Source organism: Gekko japonicus, unplaced genomic scaffold (genome assembly GCF_001447785.1).
Source record: "Gekko japonicus isolate JY-2015 unplaced genomic scaffold, Gekko_japonicus_V1.1 scaffold269, whole genome shotgun sequence".
NCBI lineage: Eukaryota > Metazoa > Chordata > Lepidosauria > Squamata > Gekkonidae > Gekko > Gekko japonicus.
Window position 1 is genome coordinate 57,387 of NW_015168659.1, and position 13,594 is coordinate 70,980.

Here is a 13,594-nt window from a genome sequence, read left to right on the forward strand (position 1 = left end):
TTTGGAGGATCTTGATGCAAATTTCACAGATGGTAATAAAGTTACTTAGCCCCTGCTGGTGCTCGTAATTGCAGGCTATGCTTTATAACTTTCAGGAATCCATTGAAACGATGACTAGCCTAATTAGGCACAGGAAATGGAGTGGGTTGAGTGAGTTATACAATTCAGATGCTATGTTTGGCGGATGTTGACAGTTATTTTTGGATCTGCTTCAGGTTGTAGAGAGCAGCACTCTGCAGGTTTTGAACAATGGGAAGCTGCTGAAACTTCTTAAAGCTGCGAGTGATGATACTGGCCAGTATTCGTGCAAAGCCACCAACATAGCTGGGAGCACAGAGAAATTCTTCTTGGTTGATGTGCGAGGTTGGTACTTGGTGTTTAAAGAAGGTACTCTGAATACATGAACATTCATGAAGCTGCCTTATACTGAGTCAGACCATTGATCTATTAAAGTTTCGTACTATCTATTCTGACTGGCAGCAGCTTTCCAGGGGACCCAGTAGAGGTCTTTCCCATCATCTGCTCCCTAATCCTTTTAACTGGAGATGATGGGGACTGAACCCTGGATCTTAAGCATGCAAAGCAGATGTTCTAGCACTGAGCCAAAGTAGAGTTTGCTTGTACATAGGGATAGGCACGAACTGGGAAAATGCAGTTCAGTTCATGGTGTGTGCTTTGTGCTAGACAAACTGGTTTGGGTCGTGAAGTTCATTATGTGGTAGAATGCCCTCCCTGTGTGCTAGAGACACAAAACTTGCAGGGGATCTCTGGATGACTCTCCTCTACCCGCTGTCCAAGTTTGGTGAGGATTGTATACATGGGATCCAAGTTATGCCCCCCAAAGTAGGTGCCCCCATCCTTCATTGCTTCCAATGGACTACGGTCAAACCAGAGAATCTCTACGTAGTGACTGAAGGTGGTGGTGGTGGTGGGGTTTTGCAAGCCCAGCAGAACTAGTGCAATGTGCCTCACAGAACCAGTGCCACTGTGGAACTGCAAACCCAACAGGTCAAGCCAGGAAAGTGTTTCTGGGGGAAATGTCAAGCACAGGATCAAAAGTGTATAAAATGGATCACCTGCAAGCTACACACGCCAAATGCACAGGGAACCTCACTCTGCACCCCTCTCCTCTACAATCGCTCCAAGTTGGGGACAGATTACATTTCTGGGGTCCAAGTTACCACTACCCCCCAAGTTCTCCCCAGCGTTCTCTCTGGGAAAAAACAGCTGCAGTTACAGGAGTCTATGGAACATATCAAGAACAAGACAGTGACACCAAATTCACAGGAAAACTTCACCTGGGCAGACCCCCCCCCCAAGCCAGACACTGGAACGAAGGCAAGCAGCCCCTCCCAAGTCTCCAAAGGTAGGTTCTGAAGGTCAGAAAGGCAGGCATCCCCAGAGTTTTGAAAGGGGCTCCCCAAAATTACCCCACAACAGTTTGGTGGGCACCCCAGCCTCGCCAGATCAGTGGAAATCAGCGTTTTCCATTTGAAGTGATTAGTGATGCAATGACAGAAAAGCAGACATGACAAGAGAATTCCAACAGGGGCTCTCCAAAGTTACCCTATGACAACGTGGTGGGCAGGGCACCCCAGCCCCACCAGACCACTGGAAATCAGTTTCCCATTTAAATTGATTATGAGATAGGTGTTGTGATATGAGGTAGATATTGTTGTTTCATGAGGTCCCCCCCCCAGCCTCTTCCACCTGCTGTTCCTTCTGGCCATGTCTGCTGGGCTGTAGCCTCCGCACTTCTTTGTAGCACTCACACTTCCACTGCATGAGCTCTGCATTCTGGAGAGCAATGCTGCCTTTTATTCAGGGGTCACACATACAGGCCAGCCTATACTCCCACCTGGTGGTGATGCCCACCTGCAACCTCTCTGTCTAGGCCCTGAGCTTTTGGGAGAACAGGCATCCCCTCAGGGCTGAGCTGCAGTGCAGTGGCCAGCAAGTGGTCCAGCTCTTGGATCAGGGGGATGACTTGCCCCAGGCTGGCCATATGGGTGCAGAGCATATCAGTGGTGTCCTAGAAGGGCTTGAGAACTCACACCATTTGGGAGAAGGTCAGCCAGCCATTGGAGCTGATGCTGAGCTCCTCTTCCCTGTGCAGGATGGTCATGGGAAATCTGACATCCTGCACTGTGGTCTTCTGCTCCTTCAAACATGCAGTCATGGCACAGGTGGAGTTCCAGTGGGTGGGTAAGTCCAGGATGAGTCGATGTTCAGGCCCATCCCCCTCCCTCTGCCTCTTGCACAGCAGATGGGGCAGACTTGATGCTGTGTCAAAAGTGGGTGGCCAGGCTCTGCCAGGTCCACATCAAGGTCTGCATCTCAATGGTAGCCATGGGCCATGTAGCCTTGGATGGTGTTGCTGCCACCCACCCACTCCCTCAGGCTACTCTGTATCATGGCAGTGATGTTTTGTACCTTGTGTTCTACATCCATCCCCTGCGCATGGAGCAGAACCACTTTGTAGTCCAGTGGCAGGACTGTCTCCTTCTGGGGAGTGGGCCATGCCCTGACAGTCCACACAGAGAGGTCATCTGGCTGCCTCCAGTGGGCAGTGAGGGTGAGGTAACCATACTGCTGGCTGCTCCCGAGGTGTGCTGTGAAACCAGTGGGCAGTGAGGGTGAGGTGTGCCTTGAGCTCTGGAGAGCTCACCTTCACCATCACCGCTGTGGAGTGGTACACAGTGGGCAAGACTTTGTCAGCTCATGGTCCTCCATGAGGGGGTTCTTCACCATCACCGCTGTGGAGTGGTACATAGTGGGCAAGACTTGTCAGCTCATGGTCCTCCATGAGGGGGTGGAGCACCAGGGAGCCAAGTGTTGCAGCAGCCAGTGAAAGGCTGTGTCAAGGGAGAAGGGTTGGCCATCCACAGCAACCATCTTGCCAACAAGATGGACCCTCTATGTAGCCCTTCTGGATAGCACTGTCAGTGTCCCCATGGGAATGACCTCTTGGTGGGTGGCCTACCTTGATGTCCCAACACTCAAGGTACCCTGAGAGCAGGGGGGTTTTTCTTGGAGGGGCCTCCTGCTCCCCCTCCACTTCTCCCTGTTGAGAGGAAGTAGGTATATTCTTCCTCCCAGTGACTGCCACTCTTTTCACTGGCTGCCATTCTTTCCCCCAGTGGCAACATACTGGGGTGCACCCTTTGCAGTTGCCTGCAAAGGACAGAGGAGAACAGGTGCTAGCAGCATTTATTTATCTATTCATATTTATAGCCTGCCCTTCCCACAAGTGGGCTCAGGATGGGTAACAATATTTTTATCAATACAATGAAAACAACTAGGCAGATAAATATGAACGTGTATTGTAGAACATTGGGAAGGAACCTGATGCCAAATCAGGCAGTCTTGCGTTTTTTTACAATCACAAGTTCCCCTTGACCAGTGTTCCCTCTAAGCAGAGTTAGTGTGAGCCAGCTCACAGTTTTTTTAGCCTCCAGCTCACACATTTTTGTCTTAGCTTAGGAAGGACGGCTCCAGAGCAAACTAATTTCTGCAGTAGCCAAATCGCTCGCTCACAACTTTATTGCCAGTAGCTCACAAAGTAGAATTTTTGCTCACAAGACTCCATAGCTTAGAGGGAGCACTGCCCTTGACCCCAATTAATTTGGGTGGGAGTGTTGTAGCCCATCTCCATCTACAGAGGAAAGGTAAAGTTGGAGGTTAACTTTTGAAAAGATAATCAGTCTAACAGTTTCAGTCTTGGAGGAGAGAAGAAATTACTTTGAACTCCAGCTGTTTATCTGGGAAAGTATTTACAATAACGTCCAGCATTTATATAGTGCTTTATGATCTGGTCATGGACCATAATATAATAAATTACAATTAGTGCTTTAGAATATTGAAAGCACTTCACATTCATTATAATCCATAAACCTTACAACAACCCTGTATAAGAGATTGGTGATGTTTTCCCTCATACTGCATATGAAGAGTTAAGCTTAAGACCACCTACTGGATTCAAATGATGGTTTATGCTTCTCACCTTTCCCTTTCTCATTTTTCATTTTGTATCCCCTTAAATGGTAAAATATATTTTTTAAAAGACCACCTACTGGATTCATGGCAGAAGTTAAGATTTAAGAGGGGACTTGCTGGTTTAGAACTCGGTCCCTTTAGCCACGATACTAGAAACTACTGCTAGATCCCCCCCCCCGTCATGTATGAACTGTATAATGAAAAAGACACATCCAGCAGTGGACTTGGTAGTAAAAAAACAAACAAATGGGATGGATGCCTATTTACATACATCAATTTACAAGGCTCAGCCATCTCTCCTTAACTTTTCTATTGAAAAGGTTTGATTTCCCTCCACAGTGTACATTCATTTTAAAGCATGGTCATGAGAGCCAGTTTTGTGTAGTGGTTAAGAGTGCAGACTGATCTGGGAGAACTGGGTTTGATTCCCCACTCCTTCACATGCAGCTGCTGGGTGACCCTGGGCAAGCCACAGTTCTCTCAGAGCTGTTCTCTCAAGAGCAGTTCTCTCAGAGCTCTCATCCCCACCTACCTCACAGGGTGTCTTTTGTGGGGTAAAAGGTAAAGGTTTCCCTTGCTCGAAAGCCAGTCGAATCTGACTCTAGGGGGTGGTGCTCATCTCCATTTCCAAGCTGAAGAGCCAGCACTGTTCGAAGACTTCTCCATGGTCATGTGGCCGGCATGACTAAATTCTGAGATACACAGAACGCTGTTATCTTCCCACCGAAGTGGTACCTATTTATCTACTTGCAATTTCTTGCTTTTGAACTGCTAGGTTGGTAGGACCTGGGACCAGAGACGGGAGCTCACTCCGTCACAATGCACTAGGGTTTCGAACTGCCGAACTACAGACCTTTCGGTCTGCAGCTCAGCATCTTAACCTCTGAGCAACCGTGACCCCTCTGTTGTGGGAAGGGGAAAGGAAAGGAGATTGTAAACCGCTCTGAGACTCCTTCAGGTAGTGAAGGGTGGGGTATAAATCCAATCTCCTCCTCCTCCTCTTCCTCTTCTTCTTCGTATTTAATTGTTGATTCTCACTGTCGTTGTTTTTCATCTAGTCCCACCCACTATACGGGATGCTGATGCACCCACTGAAGTTTCAGTCATCCTCAACCAAGATGTCACTCTAGAATGTAAAGTTAGCGGTTCTCCCTTTCCCACGATCCAGTGGTTCAAAGACAGCAAGTAAGTACCATTACTTAGAGTCCTTTGCAAGAATACTGTAACAATGAAATGGAGGTGGAAGAAATTTTCATATTCCTGTATGTCTTCCCAGCGAGGGTACAGCCATCGTTTGGCTGTGCGAGATGTACCAAAAATGGATTTCAGTGAGCAAAGTTTGTAGTGAACCTCTCTTGCCCAGCCAAGCTCTTGTATTACTTCTCCTAAAGATCACATCCATTTCGCAGCTGCCACACTTTTGCATTAGTGTGACACATCATCTCCTAAAGCCAAAGATCCTTATCTTCCCCTTTTTTTCCTGAAATTGTAGCAAAACATGTGTAGTGCAGTGCCAATCAGTTAGTGCCAAATTCAGCATAGAGCGAAACAAGGCTCCGTGTCAGCCAAGGTGACATATTATTCCCATGTGCTTGAAGCCAGCTGTAGATTGCATTTCCATTGTTTTCAGGCATAGAATACAGTCAACATGAATAACAGTAGACAGAAGTCTTCTACAAATGTTCTAATGAAATAAATAAAAGTTGCACAAGAGCACTGGAACTTGAACAGAAGAAATTCTTGGGGGATTAACCTACTGTTCCATTTGTTAGACAGAATGCCTAAGTATGTGGAATGGCTTCCCCAGATGCACAGAGCTATAATCCAGCACAGCATTCTGCAGGACCGATATTTTGTGCCTCTGAATTGCTCATCTTCCAGGAAAGCCCATTAAGGGGATGAAATTTGGCAGTAAAAATGTTAGTTGGACAACAAAAAAACAAGTATATAAATAGTCTTGGACAAATAGCGTTAGCATTTAGTAACGCAAACCAGTGACCAGTCGAAGTGGATACTTCCAGTGTGGTAACTGTAACTTGGAAGTATGTGCAGTATGAAGTCTGTTGGTAGCTAGTTTGCGATGTTTATCAAATATCTGGGCACCACTTGAGGCCAAGTTGTGTATAGGGTTGCATTATACAGCCTCTTTGTAACTGAATACATGCTGTAAAAATCTGCTAATTTTATGCATATGTTAACATAAAAATTGAACCCCATTTGGAACTGGTTTTAGTGGCATGAATTTGCTCAAAGGACTCAGGGGACTATAGTTCTGTAAAGCGCAGCTATGAAAGCCGAGTCTTCAAGAAACTACGTAACTTTTTTTTAAAAAAATTCTAAATGACACACATCTTAACAACAAAATGAATTTCAACACAAAATCAAATAGAACACAACAAATAATATCAGAGCTAAAACTATGGACATGATGTTAAGTCCTATGCTAATTAAAACAAAGAAATACATTACAATACACTGTTACAGGAGATACATATCTAACAATCATGCAAAGGGGAAGCTATATTTGCAGGGAATTCCCCCACATTTGTGCCATTTCATTTCCTCCAAATAAGAAATAAGAGGCATCCACTTGTCCAAAAAGTGAGATAACTTAGAATCTGAATCTGAAGGTTTAAGGGGGAAATATTAATGTGCACACTTTTTGTACCGTATTTGTTAATAAGCCATTAAAGACATCCTCTCTATAACCATAAGACCCCAAGTTTTAACCTTCCACAATGTTAAAAATGGAGGTTTATCCTTCTTCTACTTTGTTACAATACACAAATATGCTGTCACCTATGAAGCTGAAATAAGCTTAAGCTTTGGTGTATCAATATCCTTATGAGAAGGTAAATCCAGTAATAGCCATTTGGGATCTAGCTCTAAATTTACATTACAGATCTTATGAATCACCATAACTACTTTGCTCCAAAACCCTTGAATGGCTGGGCATTGCCACCAACAATGAGGGAAAGATCCCACCTGTTTACATTTTTTTCCAGCAGACATTTGGAATCTTTCTACAGAAATGATGTAACTTTTGTGGGTAAGATACCATCTTTACCAAATTTTTAAAGATAAAGTTTGAATATTTAGTTCCTCTGAAGTGAATGCATATGATGCCCAGACCTCATGCCAGTCATTCTTATTAAGGAAACCCCAAGGTCTCTTTCCCATATAGTCATAACTGCTACCCTATTCTTATTAATGGTTTCAGTGAACCTAGAATACAGTTTTGAGATAAACTGCCAGATCAGGGGCAAGTATCAGTGTTTAAAATGCAGCATCTGCCTTTCTGTTGATTTTAGTAAAACCTGCAGTACCAAAAATATTTCTAAGTTGAAAATATAAGAACCAAGGAACTTTCAAGCTCGGAAAGCTTTAAAGAATTTGCATAACACTTTGTTGTTTGGTGGATTTAGGTTTGAATTTTTCAGGGTGCGAAGCAACTCAGAATGAAATAACTGAATGAAGAGTTTATTATCAAGGGGGAAATATTAATGTGTACACTTTTTGTACCGTATTTGTTAATAAGCACAGCATCATTTAAACAAAAAGGTGATGGCATGGAGAAAAGGCTCAGAAGCAACATAATTTTTTTCCCCCTGCAGGCCCCTCTTCTTAGGTGATCCTAACATTGAGATTATGGAGAAAGGCCAGATCCTGCGTATCAAGAGTGCTCGAAGAATTGACAAAGGGCGTTATCAATGCAGTGCAGCCAATTCTGCCGGCAAGCAGATTAAAGAATTCAAACTCATCATCCAGGGTAAGTGACAGGCAGTCAGATCCTAAATTGCAGATGTAGGAGCATGGCTGGAATTCTTTGCTCACTTAGCAGAGGCAAAATATGCAGAGAAAAGACCCAACTCCGAGGTCTGGACAAGCACAGTATTTGCAGAGGAGTCTGTAGCAACCCAGCTGCTATCCACCAGCCATGGGACAGCATGCTAATACCTCCATGACAACCAGAAATGGAACATACACCAAGGCAGGCACACCCACTCTGACATCAGCCTGCCACCACTGACATGCATAATGCAACAGGAGTTTCAAGGCAGGAGATGACAAGAAGTGGTGTAGTGACCCTGAGCTTCCTTGGTAGTTTCCCATCCAGGTACTAACCAGGGCAAGCCCTGCTTAAGTTCTGAGATCTGATTAGGCTAGCTTGGGACATCCAAGTCGGGGCCCATCATATACACTGCATGGCTTATAAAACACCAGCAGTGGTCAGGGGAATTGAACACCTTCAGGAGTGTTCTCCTCCTTTCCAGAGTCCAGTTGTGCCAACAGTAGAGGCTGCCCTCAGCTCTCCCTCCCAGTAGGAGTCCCATGTTGAAGACAGCTAAGGTCAATGGGAGCAGGGGTTGGGAACTGACACTTGTCTCCCAGACACCAATCAAACAGAGACACACCTGTGAAACAGTCTGCACATTTACTGAAAGTTACCAGGCACAGAGTCGCCAAATGGACGGGTGTGTGTCAGCAAATCTCCTGTTCCAGAAAGGCTTCTGCACCTTGGAACTCTATACCGACAGACCACAGAATCACTGGTAGAGCTGTCCTATCACTCTATGCCCATGAGAGGTGCAGTTGTCTATTTTAGTAGCTTGCAGTGGTACAGGGACAGGCTAGGACAAGGGAGTTGGCAACCCTGCAGAAGACTGCTGCAACTGTTGGTTATGCTGCAGATTCAGCAGGTGGTTGGCATTTCACTGTGAATGGCCTCTACACGTTGAATGGCTGCTTGCAAAGAGTCAAGAGAAACACAAGGACAGTAATGAGTAATATTCTGCTATACAAGCAAGCAGCTAGTGGGCTCTGCAGGTGACTCTCTTGCAATTCCTTCATTTCCTCCTTTGGGGTTCCTACAAAGTGGAATGCATCTCCTGGGGTCTCATAGTGGAGCCATAGGACCAATACTTACCCCTTCCCTTTTAGGGAACTGTATTGCAGCTATGCTTGCTCTGTCTGCTGGGGCTGCTTCAGGGGGCACTGTTCCTGAAATGCAAGAGGAGTTTGGCTGACAGCAATTTCTGGTAATCCCCCAGGACTGTGGTTGTGTTTCATGTGTCCCCCACTTGCAGGGGATGGGGTTATACCATTGTGACATTGCCCTAACAATGCTGTGATAAGCTGCCACCATATCTGCAATGAGATCCCTAATTTCTGCACTGTGCATACTTAATGCTAGCAACAGCTGAAGGAGGGAAGGTTGTCAAGGCAATACCAGAGGGTAGATATGGGGAGGGGGCATAAAGAACCATTTGCAGCAGTCATACCACAAGGCAGGGTATGCTCTTTCCTTCTTTACCTTGTGTGGGGGCCTTGTCCATGCACATGGAATTGGAGTTTGTGTTGGGAGGTGTTTGTGTTGGGAGGTGAACAACCTCTATTGGTTTTGAGCAGAGCAGTGTAAGAAATATGCCAGACCAATGTTTTATCTGTTCCTCTTTGTACAAAGTGCTCTTATTGTGGATTTCTCATCAACAGAATCTCCCCATGTGTGCCAACATGAGGAGAGATGTAGTCCCATGGCACATGTCCTATTATCTGTGGGAATTATACAGAGTTTGGAAGAGCTGTGATTAGCTGCAGGCTTTGACAGTGTCCTAAGCTGCTCTGTGGCTTAGGGATATGGTGGGAGGTTGGAAGGGGCAGTTGTATTAACACTCTCTAACACTCTCCAAGTCCTGCCTCTGGAACAACATTGTACATGTATGGGAATAGTACTTCCATAGGGCCTGTGCATCCAAGGTTTTTCCCTTGTGAGCTACTGATCACATGGTTCAGGCCTGGATTTTACATTATGCCCACACCTGGACAACCAGTAGGGAGACCAGGAATCCTGGACTCCTTCATGCATGTTTTTGCTTACAAAAAAAGTTTCTCTGTGTCAACCTAAAGCCAAAGGGCTTAAGCTAATGTGCAGGGAATCTTTGGTTGGAAGCAGGTTTGGCAAGCCCCTTCGAGACACTGGCGGGGAGATGGGGGGGGTGCTGTGGGAGCCAGAAGTGTCGTCCCTCACATGCCGACATCACTGGAAGTGACGTTGCATACCATGCCTACATCACCCAGAAGTGATATAGGCACGTCAGGGTGACACTCTGGTTTTGGGGCAAAACTCTATAGTAAAGTCACCCTCAAACAATAGACTTTGGCTCAAAAAACAGAGTGTTGCCCCCCCCCCTGTCACCGACATGCCTACATCACTTCCAGGTGACATAGGCACGTTGCTCCATTTTGCTGTTGGGGGGATTTTCTCCCACCAGCCAGCTGGCTGGTGGCGGGCCAGAGCCCGCAAAACCAGGGGATCCCCCACCCCCAACTAAGGACTGGCAACCCTAAGTGAAAGTGGAAGCATTCTCTGAAATATGTTGTTAAAAGATGCCCAGAGAAAGCCAGATTGTCAAGATTGTTGTAGACATTAGATTCCATGTCAAAAATGAAGTCAAATGAGGAGGAAGTTCTTGTATTTTATTGTAATGAAATATGGAAAACAGGCCAAAGGACCCATCAAAATTGATTGCTTTCTTTTTAGCATAATCAGGAAAATGCCTCAATTAATAGGGAAACAATTAGACCAAACCAGAAATTGACAACTTTCTTCTTTTTCTTCTTCATCTTCTTCTTGAGCATATTCTGAACAGATTCAGGAAATACATAAAGTTAAATACTTAAAATGACATCATCATACCATCATCATGGGAATAATATTCAAATGGCATAATTGGTTACAAAAACATAAACAACATTTACATGAAAATCTCCTTATTGGTCAAATGTAAGAAAGGTGTGCCTATGCAATAGCGTCACATATTTACTTGACATGACCTAAGGCATATCGGCTAAAGCTTGTTCTTCCCCAAACAAAAGTATTCATTACTGATACGAGACTAAAATCTTATCTGACCCAGACATTGAAAGGTTTGCCCTAAGAACTACAGAATCATGAACTTTGTACCTATTATGTTGCTTGCTAGCAATATCAGACATACAAGAGGAAAGCCTTCTATATAACAGGCCTTTCTAACATCCTAATAAAATATTACTTAAAGAATAAATCTATAAAAACCAGAGAAATATGAATATGAACAATCAAGAAGGAAAAACCTATATATGAAAATCTTTATATTCCCATTCTTACTACAAGATCATGCTTTTAATTAAACTAAGTTTTTCAAGCTTTATCCTTGGACCAAATTTTGCCTGAAAGCTAAGCTTCTCCTTACTTCTGTCATTAATGACAATGTAAGGAGGGGTTGTAGATCTTCACACACAAACTAGGATAAACTCCAGGATGTGCATTGTAAAATGACCCGAGGAAGGAAGGTTGGCAGAAAAGCGTAGCCAAGATTTATATAGGAGTTGTGATTTTTGTCTAGCCTTGATAGAAACCAGAGAGAAGAGCTTGAATCTCATAAAAGTAATTGAAACAGGAGACCTGTGATGAGCTGCCAGAATACTTAAGAAGAGGTCATTGATGATCTTGGACATCAAGGCCTCATTGGAGTGGGGAGAGACAAATACAGATGGGAAACAAAAACAAAAAAAGAGAGGAAAATCTATAGGGGAAAGAAGTCTATGCGATGCAGGCTGACCACATGTTCTAGGGCTTCAAAACAAATCAGGCAGAGGATGTAAGTTTGGATAGGGTGGTATATTTAATTAGTTTTTCAGGCCTCCTTGACCCTGAATATAGACAGTTGTTCAGACAGTGGGTGTGAGACACAGACAAAAAAGAATTTAAATTTAATCTACTATTGTCTACCCTCTAAAAAGGAAAATAAAGGATTTCCTTTGGTGGTGTGCTTGAGCATGCATCTTGCTATCGACTTTGCTGTTACAGTTATAATTGAAGGCATGTGTTTAAGCTACTGCCTTTGTCCACATCTGGGCCAAGTGGGTTGCTACTGGTACCCCTGTAACTGCGCCCACACCAGTCTGGGCATGTGTAAAGTTGTCTGCCTATGTAATGTGCAAGTAAGAGCTTCCATAGGACTAAACGTTATTTGCACATAATGTATATATGCTTCCAAGATGATCCATTTGGTCAGGATACATGTTTCTGAACCAACATGCCCATGATAATGGCCATGTTGGTGCTGGTGGATGCAAGCAATGGAATCCTAATCACAGTTATATGGTTTATAAACCCATTAACTTCACTGAACATAAAAGGCTGTAACTCTTGAATGGGATTGGGATTAGAGTTCAGGGCTGCTCTTTGCTTATTGCTGCAAGATATGGTATATTATTTTTAATTTTAACCCACTTTGAGTTTCATTATAACCCTTGTTGAATTCCTTATTCAGAGAAAGATGAGTTAAAATGCCATAAATACACCAGGATTAAAAAGTTACCACTGGCAGTAATGAAAGCATGTCCAAGTACTTTACTTTTACTTCACTTAGAGGTTACTGAAGCTTTTAAACATTGCCTTTAAATTGGTTTTTAGCAAGGCCTGATAAGCTTTCTTTTATATAAAATTTATTTGGGTCTTATTGAGGTCAACTGGTATATGGTGGGAGTAAGCTTTTGCCCATATGTGCTCTCTCTCCAGGTAGAACAGAGTCCAATGGCAGCTTTAAGACCAATAAGGTTTTATTCAAGGTGTGAGCTTTTGTGTGCATGCACACTTTGTCAGATATGCACATAAAAGCTTACACCCTGAATAAAACTTTGTTGGTCTTAAAGCTGCCATTGGACTCTAACTTTGTTCTATTACTTCAGACCAACATGGCTGCCCACCGTGATCTCTCTCTAGGTAGAAAGTGATGTATGATCAAGCACAGCATTAGGTCCATTTACACCTGGGTGTCCCTTGGTCCTCTCTGTCTAGTGCATTTTTATCCTGGTCTTTGTCCAAGAAGCTCAGGGTGGATCTCCTTTCCCTATTTTATCCTCACCTCCAAGAAGCTGGATCTCCTTTCCCTATTTTAGGGAAAGGTGGATCTCCTTTCCCTATTTTATCCTCACAGCAACAACCCTATGAGGTCATTTAGGCTGAAAGAGAGAGTAGCTGGCTCAAGATTATCCAGCAGACTTCATGGTAGAGTGCGGCTTCCCAGATCATAGTCTAGCACTCTAAGAACTATATCACGTTGACTTTCTATCCTGGTACAGGGGCTGAAAAACAGCACAGGGATGAAGGAAATCACATGTACAGATGAACCCATTACTGTTTTGTCTCATGTGTTCCTGTTGTCTGAAGAGAGTAGACTAAAGTAATTTATGGTGCTATCCAAACAGGGTTGTGTCCTTCTAAGCCCATTGATATCAGTAGACTTAAAAGAGTGTACCACCACTTAGGAGAGTTTCAGAAAGGCAGCCTTGGTGGTCTGCAGTAGAAGAGCTTGATCTGAGTCCAGCAGCACCTTTGAGACCAACAAAAGTATTTCAGAGTTTAAGCTTGTGGGAGTCAAGACTTCATTCTTCAGATACAAAGGGTATCTGATGAAGGCAGCTTTCACTCCTGAAAGCTTATACCCCCCAAACTGTTGATCTCTAAAGGGCTACTGGACTTGAGTCCAATGCTCCTTCTAAGCTGTGGAGTCTTGTGAGCAAAAATTCTACTTTGTTGCGAGCAAGCGTTTTG

The 13,594-nt window shown here is 44.1% G+C and overlaps 1 protein-coding gene across 1 annotated transcript in view; it reads left to right on the forward strand.

Moving 5' to 3' along the window:
• The window catches only part of HMCN1 (hemicentin 1), a 234,521-nt gene that overhangs the window by 54,872 nt on the left and 166,055 nt on the right, over positions 1 to 13,594 (forward strand). Inside the window, exons 19-21 of the mRNA XM_015415242.1 lie at positions 216 to 363; positions 5,055 to 5,181; positions 7,611 to 7,765. Of these exons, the coding sequence (XP_015270728.1) occupies positions 216 to 363; positions 5,055 to 5,181; positions 7,611 to 7,765 (430 nt within the window). The remainder of the gene's footprint in view (positions 1 to 215; positions 364 to 5,054; positions 5,182 to 7,610; positions 7,766 to 13,594) is intronic.